The sequence below is a fragment of the Sus scrofa genome, chromosome 8, assembly GCF_054392235.1.
Source record: "Sus scrofa isolate SSC_HxYL_T2T_F1_AM1 chromosome 8, Sscrofa_HxYL_maternal_Yorkshire_Landrace_v2.0, whole genome shotgun sequence".
Taxonomy (NCBI): Eukaryota; Metazoa; Chordata; class Mammalia; order Artiodactyla; family Suidae; genus Sus; species Sus scrofa.
The window spans coordinates 32,592,888-32,610,412 of record NC_139390.1 but is presented as its reverse complement, the minus strand read 5'-3'; the positions used below and the strand labels follow the sequence as shown (position 1 = coordinate 32,610,412).

Below are 17,525 nucleotides of genomic sequence, written 5' to 3'. Positions count from 1 at the left end.
ACTAGAAAATAAAAATGTTTTCTCCCTAACTCCTCCAAATTCAGCATCCTACAGTGCTTGTGGACCACCTCTCCCAAAACACTCCTCTTTACTCATTACCCTTCTACCACACTGGCTCCTCTTTTCTCTCTCTCTTTTTTTTTTTTTTTTTTTTTTTTTTTTTGGTCTTTTTGCTGTTTTTCTAGGGCTGCTCCTACAGCATATAGAGAGGTTCCCAGGCTAGGGGTCTAATTGGAGCTGTAGCCGCCGGCCTACGCCACAGCCACAGCAACTCGGGATCTGAGCCATGTCTGCGACCTATACCACAGCTCACGGCAACGCCAGATCCTTAACCCACTGAGCAAGGCCAAGGATCGAACCCGCAACCTCAGGGTTCCCAGTTGGATTTGGTAACCACTGTGCCACAACGGGAACTCCTTCTTTCTCTTTTTAGACATCAAGTTTGCTTATCCTCCCCAGCCTTTCTATCCGCCCTTCCTCTACCCTGAATAGCCTATAGATCTTTGCATGGCTGGTTCTTCTTCCTATTTGTGTCTCAGTCCGCAGCCGAAATGCCATCTCTTTAGAGAGACCATCTTGACCAGCTTTCTTTTTTATTTCCCCTCAGTTTTGTTGAGATATAATCGATATAAAACATTATAAGAAGTTTAGAGTATACAACATTTGATATATGTATATATTGCAATGGTCACTATCTTTCACACGATTTATTTTATTACTAATTTATTTTCTTCTCAGCATTTATCACTCTGCAATTTTTAAAAGTTGACTTATTTACTTCCCATTTCTTGACACAGCGTATAAACTCCATGTGAACAGAGGGCCTGTTCTCTAGTGACTGGAAAGTATCTGACCCCATAGTAGCTGCTCAGTTAAATCTTTGTCGAGTGAATGAAAAATAACAGTCAGGAGTTCCCATTGTGGCACATCGGAAACGAATCTGACTAGGAACCATGAGGTTGTGGGTTTAATCCCTGGCGTCGCTCAGTGGATTCTTAAGAATCCAGCGTTGCCGTGTGCTGTGGTGTAGGTTGCTGGCAGTGTAACTCCGATTGGACCCCTAGCCTGGGAACCTCCATTATGCTGTGGGTGCAGCCCTAAAAAGACCAAAAAAAAAAAAAAAAAAGAAAAAAGAAAAATAACAATCAAAGGGAAAGGTCATGGAAAAGTGTTGCTTAACTACAATAATAATACTCAAGTGAAGGAAAAACTTAAAAGGGAAGAAAATAAGGAGAAGAAATGCAAAATGGGAGCTAAATGGGAAGATAAGATAAAGAAGGGAAAGGAAGCATAGGGAAGAGAAGGGGACAGAGAAAAGCAGTAGAGAGGAGGATAAAGAAAAAGAGCCGAGAAAAGAACAGGAGAAGGGGAAAATGGTCCGGTCATTGAGACGCGACTGTCTATGTGCCACAGGTCTAAGTGACTTTTTTTCCTTTCCCTGCCTTCTGCACCTTTGGATTAAAATCTCTTTCTTTAGAAGTTGATGGAACCGGGGAGTTCCCGTCGTGGCGCAGTGGTTAACGAACACGGCTAGGAACCATGGGGTTGCGGGTTCGATCCCAGCCCTTGCTCAGTGGGTTAAAGATCCAACATTGCCGTGAGCTGTGGTGTAGGTCGCAGACACGGCTCGGATCCAGCGTTGCTGTGGCTCTGGCGTAGGCTGGCAGCTACAGCTCCGATTGGACCCCTAGTCTGGGAACCTCCATATGCCGCGGGAGCGGCCCAAGAAATGGCAAAAAGACAAAAAAAAAAAAAAAAAGTTGATGGAACCATCTTTCTGGACCTGTACTGAGCAAGCTTTAGCTAGAATCATATATGTAAGGAGATTCTGTCCAATTCCATCTTATAGATAAGAGACAGATCCCTCTTGAAGCAAGGAAGCTTGCCTAGGATTATAGACCTAGGAGGTAGCAGATGCAGGAATAGATCCCAGATTTCCTGAGTTTCCCAGTTTTTTGTAGATAAGCCATAAAGGGGATACGAGTCCTGAATTTCCAAAACCCATCAGTCTCAGCATTCTCCTGGTTTAGTAGCATATTGATTTAGAGTGACACTTGAAAAAAAAAGAAAATGAATGCAGCTGCCAACACTGTTGACGTGAACTTTCCTTCACCCTCCAAGCAATGCGCGTGTGACTAATGATTACCTACCGTGTCACACAGTCAACTATTGTTTCTGGTCACTTGCCACCCAGGTGAAACTAAGAATGTGAGATGAGGCAGAACCTGAAACAATTTCCTCAAATGAGTAATGAGTTATAGAGGCTGGAGTTAGGTACAGAAATAAATGGAGCAGTGAGGACAAAAATGAGGTTTATGGTGGTTTCTGTATTCAAATATCACAACTTTTACTCTGGTATTTAGGTCCTTAACTAAGATTTTTCCACGAGAATTATTAAAGAAAGGTCAAAAGGTACAAACTTCCAGCTATAAAATAAATGAGTATGGGGATGTATATATATATACAGCATGGCAACTATAGCTAGTAATACTATATACTGCATGGAGTAAGTTGCTAAGAGAGTAGATCTTAAAAGTTCTCATCACATGAAAAATAAAAAGTTATGCGGTGACAGATGTTGCCTCAACTTAGGGTGGTGAACATTTTGCAATATATACAAATACTGAATCATCACGTTGTACACCTGAAACCGATATAATGGTGTATATCAATGATGTATGCCAACAATACTTCCAAAAAAAGGCACACTGGCAACCGAGAAGTGATGTCATGCAGCCAATCATGGCTGACTCTCCCTATTCCCAGTCATGAATCATAAAATCCAATAGAAGCTCCAACTTGATTTCATTTAGCAGTTTCCATTTTTTTCTCAATTTTTTTCCTCATCTTTAAAAAAGGCAATACCAGCCAACCACGGAAAATGAACAATTCTGAATTTTGATTTCTCTCTCTTCTCTGTCCTCCTATGATAAAATGACCCAAAAGTCATCAAAAGGGAGACGTATTGCCAATCCAAAGATCCTACCTGTGTAATCAAGCTTATTATTAAAGCATATTCAGGCCAAATACCATTTGTCTAGTTTGGAAAATGTCTTCTATGAATTTGGTAGAGTCTAAAGGACTTCTGAGCTACAGGAAAGTTCTCTCTACCATCTCATTAGGACTTTTCGTCTCATTACTCTGTTCACTGGCTATTTCTTTGCAAAAGAAGCACATTTGCCTTTTCTTTTACTACAACATTCTTTCCCAAGAATTCTTGGGCCCCAAACATGGCTCACTGAGTAGATACAGTCAACAATAGCCAAATGGCCAAATGATCCATCTTCCAAGAACTTGATCGCTGACACATATGAGAAAACAGTTACAAGTGTAAATGAAGAAGAGATTTTTCCATAATCTATTGCCTTCTTTGCATAATAAACAGAGTTCAGATCTGTTTACTGAGTTTGCAGTCTTCCAAGAGCCTATTCATATGCCCAATTGGAGCCAATAAAAGCTTTTTGTCTAACCCAAACAGATTCTGTGCATATTTCTCACTTGCCTTTCCCTCTGTTAAGTTTCACCTAACATTTTTTTTCTCCTTTTCTTTAAAATTCCAACTTTATATGCGTGAGTCGGGCTTTTCTAAAAACCATGGTTGATCCGAATGAAAGGTATGCGCAAGGAAAAGCCAATGTGTCTTGCTTTTGAAAGCTAACGTTTTCCCTTCATTTTTATTTTATTAGGCATGTCCAATTCTCTGCCTGTTAGACCTGACAACATCATCACAAAACTGCAAATCAAACCACAAATGGGTTGCCCTTAAACATAAATTGCACATTACTTACTTGACTGTTACTCTGTTGGATGTATCCTGTAGGTCACTCGGGTCAAAAAGTTGAGATTCTTTAAGGCCGAGCTCTTTACAGCCTCTCAAGAATAATATGATGTTGTCCTGGGAGGAAGCAAAGAAATCCAAATCTGTATTATTTTATATTATCTTTATGAACCAGCCTTTCCTCTTTAATAGTCCAAATTCCTACGGAGATGTCAGCCATTAAGCAGAGACAGTCAGGTGTGAGTCATAGTTTGGTGGATAATAAAATCGTACTTCGTTAGGAGTAAATAGACACTTTAAACTTCTAAACTCACAGCTATGTCACATTCATTTTTTTTTCCTTTCCTTCTCCACGTATGTGTAAAACTGTAAGTTAAAGGACACTGGCAATTTTGGGGGACTAGTACTCACAAACCAGGAATTTCCTATTGCTTCAAAATTTTGTCCATCTTATTGCCCAGAATCTGGTTCAAAATTGATATTTTTTTAAAAGTAAGTGTTTCTACCCGTGTCATCTTCAATAGGTTTTTCTCGTTAATTGATCTTCCAAAATATATCCTTGATCAGTGGGTTTTGAGCAATAATACTACTTGTGACTATCAACTGAATTCAATGGAAAAAAAAAATCTAGACTTAATTGGAAAGGGGAAAAAAGAAAGGGCAAGGAAATCTTTTTAAAATAATGTCAAGGACCCTCCTCATAGTAACAGATTTCTCTAGCAAATCCAGTTTACTTTGAATTGGCAGAAGAGCAGGCACAATCCTCAACTGAAGAAGGTTCTTCATCTGTTGGGAGTCATCAAGAATAAACAAATGGCTCTGGAAGGGATTGTAAATAGTGAGTCATTCTTTTAGAACTCTGGGATGTTAGCAACAGGGTCTTCAATAGTCAGTCTCTAATTATCCTCTTTCTAAAAGATTCTGATGAGCTAACTGGCCCCATCAGGTGGTTCAGATTACAGGAAAGGAATGATGAAGCTGATTCCAGAAGCCAGATCAATGTGACCATCTAAAGGCTCTAAGAAAGATGTTACAATAATCTGAAGTGATGGCGGTGGTAGTAAATGAATTATATATCTACCCCGGTGCAATTCAACAAAGTGAACAGAAAAGCACAGTATTTCCCAATGACTAGTGTGGATGGGATTCTAAGATGACCCTCATGAATCTGCTCCCTGGTGAACACACCCTGTATAATCACCTCTCCTTGAGTGTGAGTAGAATCTGTGCATGTGATGGACTCTCACTCTATGATTAACCAGTTGACTTTGAGTTGATCAAAAGAAAAATGATCTGATTGGGCTTGAACTAATCAGGGGAGCTTTTCAAAGAGGGGTGAAGTCAGAGTTTCTCCTGGCCACAAGTTCTATTGGTACAAGGAAAAGCATCCTGTCAACAACCACATGAGCTCGGGAGGAGGCTTGGAAGCTCAGCTAGGACTTCAGCCGCGATCAACATCTCAATTTCAGCACCATGAGACCCTGAGCAAAGAACTCAGTCACACCATGTCCATACTTCTGATCTCCAGAAACTAAGATCATCCCTGGGTATCGACTGAGGATGCTAAGTTGATAGTAATTTTTTAAGCCGCAATAAAAAATGAGGAGATCCAGGCTCAAAACAATAAGAGCAATAGCCTTATTGTATTGTATAGCCTTCATGAAACGCCAAGGACTCTTCCAAGAGTTTTACATCTATTACCTCTTTTCATCCCTGCACAACCTTATGAGACGGGTACCAACATCCTCCTTCTACAGATGAACAGTGTGAGGCACAGAACAATTAAGCCTCTTGCCCAAGGCCACGCAGCCAGCAAAGGATGGACGTGCAAAAGAACATGGCCCATATGAAGAACTCCAGCCTCAAATCGGAGGCTGGGACAGAAGGCTATGGAGTCAGGGGCTGATCACGGGGGCCTCAAAGGCCATGGAAGGCAGGCTATGATGGTCACAGAGGGGTGGGAATCTGACAAACAAATGCCAAGATCTGCTGCAGAAGTAGATTGTTGGGAGTAGGCCAGGGGGCGAGGGGCGGGCGGGTGAGAGTGTGAAGAAGGACTTCCGATGAGTGAGGCAAGAGGCTGGGGACCAATGAGGAGATAACTGCCATCTCACATCTCCCCAGCCCAGAATGTTTTCTTTCCTGTGCCCCTGGATTTTTTTTTTTGTCTTTTTAGGGCTGCACCTGCACCCGAGGCATGTGGAAGGTCCGAGGCTAGGGAGTGAATTGGAGCTACAGCTGCTGGCCTATCCCACAGTCACAGCAATGCAGGATCCAAGCTGTGCCTGCAGCCTATACCACAGCTCACAGCAACACTGGATCCTCAACCCATTGAGCAAGGCCAGCGATCGAATCTGCGTCCGCGTCGATACTAGACAGGTTTGTTACCACTGAGCCACAACTGGAACACCCCCTGGATTTTTTCAGTAGGCAAGAAGAGCCATCATTCACGGGACCTGTGTCCTTCATAAGACCTCTTGTCAACTGACAGTGAGCTGGTCAGAGTCTGAAGTCCTCCGTACCCTTGCCCGTCTCTCCTTCAATTATTTTACATGTGATAAAATCATCCAATTTCTCCTTGGAGTTGCACTATTTTCCCTCCCATCTCCAGAGGTTTGGAGATGTTCAGCTGAGTCTTTTCTAGGACATGCAACCATCTTTCTGGTCAGCCCATGAGCTCTGAGGGCTTCTTGCCCAGAGGAAAGCTAAGGGTGGATCCTGGAACTCTCTGGGAGTCATTTGGGACTACATTAAAAAGGACCGGACCTGTGACTGCCATGTGGTCCCATAAGAGGTTCGTGATTGTGGCAACTCAGACTCTCAAGAAAGGCAAGAAGGTGCTCTTCCCCGTCGCATTCCCAGGTGTGCTCTGAGCACCACTCTATCTTCAGCACACAGGCTGCAAACACAGAAGCATTGTGTTGCCAGCCGGGCTGCACAGTGTGGGCTGGGAGATTTAACTAACGGCAGGGCTCCTTCCAGCTCCTTGCTGCAACCTAATGATGTTGGAAGGGGGCCAGAGCCCAGTCAGGAGAAAAGCCAGAAGGAAAGCCCCCCCACACCACCCCACCGCCCGCTAGCCAAGAGCTAACAAGGGCAGCGCCAGAGCGGGTAGGGAGGGCTGTGCCTTTAATTACATAAAATGCATCCTGCAAATCCCCATCTGCTTTACTCTTCACACTGAGTTTTTTCCACATTTACAACTCCAAGCAAAACTAACATCTTCAATATCTTAGCTTCAGAAGCCAAGCAGTGCAATAGCATCTCAGTCCTGGGGGACAAGTGGAGACACTGATTGACCACAATGATGAGTCTAGGTGGCTCTGACGAGTGTAGCACTGCAAACTCATTAAGGCTTAGGCTTCCAAAGATGTTTTTAAAGATGCTTCAAAAAATTCAGTGTCACAATAAAACAAAAATTGGAGACTGAAGAAACATGATGACCAAATGTAACATTTGACCTTTGACTGGATCCTAGATCCAAAAGGGAAAAGTAAATAAGGCTATAAGAGGCCAATTTAAATATGGACTCTTGTTGGATGACATTACTGAGTGGACGTTAATTTTCTTAGGCATGGTGGTGACGGCATTGTGGTTATATGAGAGAATGTCTTTATTTTTAGACAAACATGAATAATTTAGAGACAAGTTATCATGTCTATAACATAATTTCAAACAGCTCAAGGAAAACCTGTGTGTGATTGCATACACGCGTGCATGTGTGTATAGGAGAGATGGGGTGGGGAGAGAGAGTGATGTCTACCTGTTATGGAGAAAGAGATAAAGCAATGATGGCAAGACGTTAATACCTGGTGAATCTAAGTCTCAAAGGTGGGCAATTTTCTTTTGGTAAAGGGCTGGATAGTAAATACGGCTTTGTGAGCCTTGTGGTGGTCTCTGTCAGAATGGCTCAACTCTGTCATCACAGCCAGAGACTTGAACAGGAATATCAGCATCCCCGTACACTTTATTTACAAACCAGGCGTCTGGCTGCATTTGGCCAGCAGCAGGCTGCGGTCCACTGGCCCTGTTCTAGGTGAACACTATTCAGGTATTCACTCTGCCATCTGCACATTGGAAATTGTCCCCAAAACGTTTGGAGAAAAGGTTATTAAGTGGGTACAAATCCATTCTGCTCCATAGGGTTGTGACTTCACTTGTAAAACCAACTGCATAAAAGTCAAGGGAAAAATAACGGGCACCTCAGAGACAACGATTGCAAAGTCCCCGAGGTAAAGGCTCCAGTGCTACTGATGGAAAGTTACTATTTCTGGCTAACGGGAATGTGCTGTAACACGAGTCTCAATTCAACACAGATGCGGAACATAAAATTCCTAAAAAAGTCCCTTTTGTGCTCGACTAATATTAATATATGGATTTATACCACTATTTACGTAACTATCATGCATTCATTCCTCCTTGTTCTTGGTCCACAGGATCCCTGTTTCACTAATTTGTGGGCCTGCCCTGGGCATGAAGACCTGCCCTGGAGTTCCCGTTGTGGCTCAGTGGTAATGAACCCGACTAGTAGCCATGAGGACACGGGTTCAATCCCTGGCCTTGCTCAGTGGGTTAAGGATCCGGTATTGCCATGAGCTGTGGCGTAGGTCGCAGATGCAGCCCAGATCTGGTGTTGCTGTGGCTGTGGTGTAGGCTGGCAGCTGCAGCTGAAGTTCCGATTTGACCCCTAGCCTGGGGAATTTCCATATGTTGCAGGTGCAGCCCTAAAAAGACCAAAAAAAAAAAAAAAAAAAAAGTCTCCCCTGGCGGCCGGGGGTGGAAGCCCAAGCTTTCTGCCCTCCCTGAGGTCCTCTTCTCTGAAGCAATACTTGTCCTTCACTCTTTTTGTTCTCACACCAAAGGCAAGAGGAAGGAAGACCCAGTAGGGTCTCCACCCCCAGAGTTTTAGGTACTCACTAAATATTTAAAATAAAATAAAATAATTACGACATTCTAGGTGCTTAGAAGGATTTTTTTAAAACCCCACAGAATTCCTTACAGAATTCTAGTAGAGGGAATAATAAGGATTTAACAACAGAAGTATCTTATCTTCAGGATTAATCCTCCTGATCCGTCAAAGGGCTGGATTTGTTCAAGATACACATAAACAGAGGTCTATTGATGAAAAATTGCCTAATTAGATGATGAGAGCAAATAGATCACGGAACTCGGCATAACAACTTTGGAGTCGGGAGGATCCCAGTTAGAATTCCAGCCACATCCACGTGATGAGCATGGGCATGCTGGCCTTGGGTATGGTTCTTAGCCAGGGTTTTTTTTGTTTTTTGTTTTTTGGGTTTTTTTGTCTTTTTAGGTCCACGCCCATGGCATATGGAAATTTCCAGGTTAGGAGTCAAAACAGGGCTGTAGCTACCTGCCTACACCACAGCCACAGCAACACGGGATCCGAGCCACATCTTCGACCTACACCGCAGCTCATGGCAACCCCGGATCCCTGACCCACTGAGCAAGGCCAGGGATCAAACCTGAGTCCTCATGGACACTAGTCGAGTTCATTACCACTGAGCCACAGTAGGAACTCCCTAACCTTTTTCATCCTTGAATTTCTACTCTGTAAGGTGCAGGATGTCATCAACCTCACAGGGCTGCTGGAATTACAGAAACTATATTAAGAACACAGCCCAGTGTCTGGTACCTTCCAGGCACTCCTTATATGGCAGTTATGTCTTAATGTGACATTATCGTCAACCTAGGTCAAGAAGGAAAGAGAGATGAAAAAGGAAAGAAGGAGATGAAGAAGGAAAGTGAGATGAAAAATTGTTTATTCTGGAAGTTCCTGTTGTGGCACAGCAGAAACAAATCTGACTAGGAACCAAGAGGTTGCAGGTTTGATCCCTGGCCTCGGTCAGTGGGTTAAGGATCCAGCGTTGCCGTGAGCTGTGGTGTAGGTCGAAGACATGACTTGGATCCTTCGTTGCTGTGGCTGTGGTGTAGGCTGGCAGCTGTAGCTCTGATTAGATCCCTAGCCTGAACCTCCATATGCTACGGGTATGGCCCTAAAAAAAAAAAAAAAAAAAAAAAAGAATACTTTATTCTTCCACAAAAACCAGACATGGTGTGTATGTATAGCCCTTGTGAATTACATGGGAGATGGTTTTTTTAAAAAGGGTAGTTGCAATTGTTTAGTTACTGTTATAAATTGCCACCTTGACACTGACACAGGCTGCCACAAATTTAGGTGCAAACTATGTGCCAAAAGTCCATTTGTAAGTCATTCTTGGCAATTATTTCCCGGAAACAGTTTTTGCATGGCGGTTCCCAGTTCAGGCCAGAAAAGCCTACTTAATCCAAAATGTCCCTGAGGGGAGTCCTAATTACATCATGGAACCTAACCGCTGAGCAGAACTACATCTCAGTGGGCAGGCATATTCAGAACTGCCTGGTCTGTGTCCTAGGCTGTAGTCACATGGAGGATTCCAGAGGCCATAGAAAAGGCTTCTTCAGCCAAGGCAGCCCCTCAGGCGGAAGGGGCAGGGGTGAGAGAGGAAAAAGGGGGGCCAGCAATTCATTCCCCGGCAGCCCCCGAGACTCATCACTCTCCTCCGGGCCTTTCTCCCTCCTGTCTTCAGAGGGCAGGCTTGCTACCTTTCCCTTTTTCAGCTGTCATTTCCAAGCGGATGGAGCTTCTCCTTTTTCTTGCTCCACTGAGAAGCAGCGTGCAGCTTTCTGGCTCTGAGGAACCAGCACGAAGTGATTTCCTAGGAAAACCAGACTGGTGGTGAGAAGCCCCCTGCTCTGCCCAGTCTCCTTGGCTTTATTTCCTTTACAGTCTATAGGGGCAAGGGTAACACGATGATAGATTTGGACCTCACAGAAAATGAACGTAATGCTCCTTTGGATTTCAAATGAACCCAGACGTCTATACTGCCAGGTATTTAAAATGCAATATGCATAAAGCATTCTATACTTTTCAGTTTCTATATATGAAAAGACTACATGGAGCTATCAAAATGCAAACTGATACTATAGCTTGTGAATTGAACAATTTTTTTGGCTGAGTCCAAGGCATGCGGAAATTTCCAGGCCAGGGATCGAACTCCTGAGCCGTAGCAGTGAGCTGAGCCATGGAAGTGACAACGCCAGATCTTTAATCGGCTGTACCACCAGGGAACTCCTGAATTTAATGATTTTGAAGCATTTTCTACAATAAATATTTGCTTCAAAAATCTTAATAAGGAGTAGGATATCTCAGAAAGATTTGCAAGCAGATTAGGGAAGACCCAGATCTTTTTGGAAAATCAATAACTAACATCAATGCTACTTTTCTGCTCTATCTATAAGGCTTAAAAAATGAAAAAAAAATTGTGTTGGGAAAATAACAATTAAAAAAAAGGGTTTTGTTAGGGTTCCAGCATTTGAAGCAAACAAACTGCCTTTAGCAGAAGTACAATTCTGAAATTCAGAACTTAAGGAATACATGATCAAAATATCTCCAGAAACTTGCCCCACAATTAACAGAATTTGAGGATTTCCTGTACCTGCTGCATGTGCACGGTTGCTCCCCTAACTGTACGGGCTCCAGCCCGGCTCCAGTAATTGGCCGACACCCAGCATTCGCCAGACTTTCAACGCATTTGAATTTGCCAGGAGCACTTAATGAGGATACCAGGCCTTCCCCTGAGAGGCAGGAGCAGATCGTCCTGCTTGCGGGGAGTCCCGGGGAAGTCTGACCCAGAAGGTGGCAGCTGGATGGCAGCTTGAAGGAGAAGAAAAAAAATGGACGGATGGGAAATGAGCAGAAGCACAGTGGGCTGCAGGGAGAGAACGCAAGGCTGAGGAGGGAAGAGAGTTACAAGCAGGAAGCTTGGGAGAGTTGTGAGAGCCTTGAGAAGGATTTGGGCTGCGCTCTGGGGGTAGGGAATCAAAGCTACTTGAGGATGGAAAGAGTCCTCAGATCCGACTTTTCTTTCAGGAGACTACATCAGGCGGCAGTAGGAGAGATCCATGGCGTGGAGGACAGAGTCCATGCACGAGATAATTACAAGAGCTCAGGGGCAGACGTGGAACGCCTGCACTCATCCAGAAGCTGTAAGGGCAGGAGAGAGAGAGGATGCAAACTCCCCTCATTGGCTTGGCAGTCGAGTGGCTTTGGGAGAAGAAGGCAAGAAAAAGGAGGGGAGGCTGAGATTTTTAGCCATGGAGACCACCTTAAAGAATGGAGGGAGGGGGAGTTCTCATTGTGGCTCAGTGGAATAAGAACCTGACTACTGTCCATGAGGAGTCAGGTTCAATCCCTGGCCTCATTCGGTGGCTTAAAAATCTGACGCAAGCTGCAGCAATGGGTCGCAGGTGCGGCTCAGATCTGGCGTTGCTGTGGCTATGGTGCAGGCTGACAGGTACAGTTCCAATTCGACCCCTAGCCTGGGAACTTCCATATGTCGCAGGTGCAGCCCCAAAAAGGAAAAGAAAAAAAAAAAAAAAAAAAAAAACACCACAGAATGGAAGAAGGGAAGGAAAAACGTGTGAGAAACAGAAATAAATCAATTTGGAACATTCTATATGCAAAGAGCCACAGCTCATCGGGAGTTTATATTTAGGTCTGCTGCTTAGCAGCTAGACGAGCTTGGGCAAGTTGCTTACATGGTCTCTGTCTCAGCTTTCTCTTGCAAAGCCCAAGTCCTTACAATGGCCTACAAGGCCCTCTGGGATCTGCCACCCTCTACCTCTCGGACCCCACCCCCACCTCCATCCCTGCAGCTGGCACAGCTCCCTCCTGGTCCTCAACCAAACCAAGCAGATCCCGGGCCTCTGCACTGCTCTTTTTGTTTGTTTGCTTGTTTTTGCTTTTTACCTAGATATTACCTAAAATAATCTCTTGTCTATCATAAGCTAACATGTAGGAAATATGCATGGGATGAATGAATGACCCCAAAAGTGGGGATAGGTGTTCCCGCTGAGGAACAACAGGATCGGCAGCATCTCTGCAGCACCAGGATGCTTAGAAGAGAATCGAGTTTGGCACAAGAAATGTATTCCATTATGATACTGGTTTCTATGATGAGGATAAAACCATTACATCATCAATGAATGGAATTTCTGATTAGAAGGACACACTGACGTTGGGGACAGCTTCAGTGGAATGATAGGGTAAAACCCGGCTCGCAGGAAGTTAAGGAATCAGTGTCGAGTGAAAAACAATGGAGAAAACACAAAGAGACACTTTTGGAAAGCAGACAAGAGATTATGAAAAAAATACAGCGGATCAGGAGAAAGTTGGCTGATGGTTTCTTTTAGGAAAGCGGCAGGTAAGGAGAAACACAGCACCCTGCTTGTCCTGGAGCTTCCTGGCCCTCCCAGACCTCTGATGTCACAGTCCTCTCAGGGAATCCTCACCGCATGTGAGGTGTGAGCCATCAGTTTTCATCATAACGACCTTCCGTCCTACTCCTTGCTTCTGCTATGGCTCTGGCTCCAGGCTCACCACTTTCTACAGTCAACATTCTAGGAGTTCCCTTCGTGGCGCAGTGGTTAACGAATCCGACTAGGAACCATGAGGTTGCGGGTTCGGTCCCTGCCCTTGCTCAGTGGGTTAACGATCCGGCGTTGCCGTGAGCTGTGGTGTAGGTTGCAGACGCGGCTCGGATCCCGTGTTGCTGTGGCTCTGGTGTAGGTCGGTGGCTACAGCTCCGATTGGACCCCTAGCCTGGGAACCTCCATATGCCGCGGGAGCGGCCCAAGAAATAGCAAAAAGACAAAAAAAAAAAAAATTCTAGGTGGCTTTCCATTCTACACGGCCACCTGTTCAGCAGCCTGGCTTTACAGCTCTTGGACTTCCTCAAACATTTCACTAGTTTTTACCTGTACACTCCTTTTCAGGAATACTCATTTCCCACACCTGCCCTGTGGCAGCACCAACCCCAACATCCTGCTTGTTGGCCCAGGTCCCTCTCCTCCCGAGTTTCTCATTCCTTCTCTCCCAGGGCACCTGCTCTGTCGCCTCCAGACTCTGCCTTTTCCTCTCAGTCCATTTCCCTCTCCCCTTGTTGCTTTATTTCCTTCCTGATTCAGCGCAGACCAGTCTATTCGACTGCTCCACTGCCTGCACCTTCAACAGCCCCAGCTCTCCCCTTTTCCATTAGGGAGCAAGGACTGGGAAAAGGAAATAGCATAGGTGGAACAGTCAGCCTTAGACAGGAGCCTCGGCGACCAAGCCAACCACCTCCTGTCCCCACTAGAGGAGCGCTCAGGTACACCCACCCCTTGTGTGTCTACGCAGGGGAACAATGCTCCCGGCCCCTCGAGCTTCCTCCCTTAGGTTGGTTTGGGAGAAAGAACAGGGCATGCGCAGCTTGGCTGGTCTGGGATTTCCTCTCTGTGGAAGACAGCCTGGCTGTAGGACACATGTGTCCTGTCTGTCTCTGTCATGTGGTAAGGGGCCCCTCTCTTGGGGGTGGGGGTGGGGGGCTGTGGTTGTCCAGCTGTGACGGGAATGGGTGGATGACTGTTTAATTCAGGACTGAGGATTAGCAAACCCACTTGGCTGCAGCCCTAAACCCATGCTCTCCTATTGGTTTCATGAGAAGGAAAGCTGACATTTTGATCTCCGGCTGATGCCTCTGTTTGCTTCTCAGCTGGGAGGGGAAGAGAGGAGTATTATGACCGATCACCCTAAATCCCTGGCGCTCTGCTCCTGGTGCTACTGGAAATAACGATGCTTTATGGGGCCTGGAGTTGCTACACATTTCTAAGCTCCCACCTCCGTGGGCTCCTTGGATGCACTTGGTAACCCTTCTGGCGTCCCTGGTCAGCCCTTCTCCCCATCCTTGTAGAGGTTTTCGCACGGCTTCTCTGCTTTCTAAAAATCTCTCTGCCAAACCCTCACCTTCCCCAGCAACAGAAAGATGTCCTGAGTCCCTAAGAATTCAATCCCTTCATGTCACTCACCCTGAGTTCTCTAAACACCTTTAAAAAGAGAATATAAACTGGAGGAGTTCCCACTGTGGCTCAGCAAGTTAAGAACCCGACTAGTATCTGCAAGGATGTGGATTCAATCCCTAGCCTCGATCAGTGGGTTAAGGATCTGGTGTTGCCGTGAGCTGTGGTGTAGGTCACAGACGTGGCTTGGATCTGGTGTTGCTGTGGCTGTAGTAGGCCAGCAGCTGCAGCCCTGATTCAACCCCTAGCCTGGGAACCTCCATAGGCCACGGGTACAGCCCTAAAAAAAAAAGAATATAAAGTTGAATATTTTAAGGCATTTGAAAAAATCTGTTCACATATTTTCAGCAATAGGAGCAAAGTGGGGGTCTGGGTCAGAGTGAAGCTCAAGCTATTATCTTTACTTGAATTTTTAATTTTTTCAAAGATACTAGTTGCATAGATGGTATGAAAGACACAGAGTTCCCGTCGTGGCACAGTGGTTAATGAATCCGACTAGGAACCATGAGGTTGCGGGTTCGATCCCTGGCCTTGCTCAGTGGGTTAAGGATCTGGCATTGCCGTGAGCTGTGGCGTGGGTTGCAGACGAGGCTTGGTTCCTGCGTCACTGTGGCTCTGGTGTAGGCCAGCGGCTACAACTCCGATTGGACCCCTAGCCTGGGAACCTCCATATGCCAAGGGAGTGGCTCAAGAAAAGGCAAAAAGACAAAAAAAAAAAAAAAAAAAAAAGGAAAAGAAAAGAAAGACACTGTGCTAAATGCTTTGGGGCAGGAAGGGGTGATGATAAGAGCTGGGACTCTTATTTGTAAATGAGAGAGGCCCAGATGGACATAGGCTCATTTTTTTAAGATTTTTTTAAAAATTATAGCTGATTTATAATGTTCTGTTGATTTCTGCTGTACAGCAGACACAGGCTCATAGTGGATTACAGAGCTCAGTGCATCCCAGACATAAGGGGGTAGGGGGACAGCTGACCCTTTGAAACACCTGGAAACCAGGGCCTCGTGTATTTGGAACCTGGAATTGCTTCATTTGTTTTCCCTGCACACAGGTTTCCTCCACGTGGATCCCCAGGTCCCCAATCTCATACATGAAGGTTGTCACCTCCCAAGAAGACTAACTCTTTGTCACCTGCACTTTGAAAAAATCCCCAGGAGAAAAGAAGAGACTCTTATTGGCCTGCCTCGGGTCAGGTCCCCTCCCACAGCGACTGATAGGACAGAGTGAAAGAGACTACGAATCATTTCAGTCAACAGGGGGAGGAGTAGGGGCAGTCTCCAAAAGAAGGAGAGGGGGTCCCTAGGCAGGGGGCCCACAGCAGACAGAACTAGCAACACTGGCCCCTTCCCCAGAGGGGACCAGAGGTGGATTTTTCTCTCAAAGTGTTTAGAGAGCGGGATACAGACTTGCCACTACCGTCTTTAGCACTCTAAATATGGCCAATCAAGTTTAGTTATCCTTTAAAGATGTTCTTTTGAAAGGATCTCTGCACTAAGCTGAAATACTGCCTGTTTCCCAAAGGTAAGAGGCTTGATGCCAAAGAAGACCCACTGCAGAATGAAGCAAGCCTAGGTGACTTACTGACTCCGTGGGAAGTGCTTTTTCAACCGTGATTCTAGCTCTCTTCCCTCAGAACACTCAGAAACAGAGTGCCCAACCCCAAGAGCTCCAGCACCTCAATTTTATCTCTTTCTGGATTCCAGACCCATGACTGTCTACGTACATAGCAAATGAATCTCTCCAGGACTTGACATTCAAGCCTATCTGAAGGTCAATGCCACAGGAGAACTTGGGCACCAGCCTAACAGAGAAAATGTCTAGATTTCAAGGCCTCGCTCTCTCCCCAAAATGACCAAACTCCCCTTTCCCCCAAAATGTTATTATATTTCCACATTGTTTTCCAGCATAATTTATGAATTGTATTTGGGAATCAAATGGAAATTAGCTTTCAGTTATGTTGCAATAAAACTGTTCAAATTATCTATCACACCTCATGAAATAATACTCTATGATTTGACATGGAATATGACTTCAGCATTTCTCACAGGAGTCATGGCCAAACTGTGATCGGTGGACTGCTGTGGGTTTAGTGCTGGTCCATCATGAGATAAATGCAGAATTGAAAAAGAACATTGAGAGGCTTTTTATAACAACTTGGCATTCTAACCACATCCAAGTGTGTGATCAATGGATACATCCCATTGAATAAGGCACACCCCACTGTGCATGTTGTCCAACCCCAATGATGTTTGAACTGGGTAGTTAATGGCAGGAGGGTCACAGATCAGCCCAAACTGGATCAGAAATTAAACAAACAAACAGCAACAACCAAATGCAAACCAAAACCACAAGGAGCTACCATTTTACATCAAGTAGAATGGGTACTAAAACACACACACACACACTCAGAAAATCACAAGTGTTAGTAAGGATGTGAAGAAAATGGAACCCTTATGCCTTGCTGGTGGGAATGTAAAATAGTGTAGCTTCTGTGGAAAGCAGTTTGGCAGCTGCTCAAAAGCGCAGAATTACAATACGACCTAGCAATTCCACGTCTAGGTACATACCCCAAAGAACTGAAAACAGGGACTCAAACAGATACTTGTATATCAAGGTTCATTTCACAATAGCTGAAAGGTAGACACAAACCAAATGGCATGTCCATATGAATGGATAAACAAAATGTGGAAGAGGCGTATAATGACACATCATCTAGACTTAAAAAAAGAAGGAAATTCTGGCATATGGTGCAACATGGATGAACCTTGAAGACATCATGCTAAGTGAAATAAGGCAGACATCAAAAACAAATACTATTGGATCCCACTGACATGCGGTACCTAGAATAGGA

At 44.9% G+C, this 17,525-nt stretch overlaps 1 protein-coding gene across 50 annotated transcripts in view; it reads right to left on the bottom strand.

Annotated features, from left to right (window-relative positions):
• The window catches only part of LIMCH1 (LIM and calponin homology domains 1), a 357,562-nt gene that overhangs the window by 103,570 nt on the left and 236,467 nt on the right, over positions 1-17,525 (bottom strand). For all 50 annotated transcript variants that reach the window (XM_084971777.1, XM_084971782.1, XM_084971778.1 and 47 more), the window contains one exon: positions 3,789-3,895. In XM_084971777.1, coding sequence (XP_084827903.1) covers positions 3,789-3,895 — 107 coding nt within the window. The remainder of the gene's footprint in view (positions 1-3,788; positions 3,896-17,525) is intronic.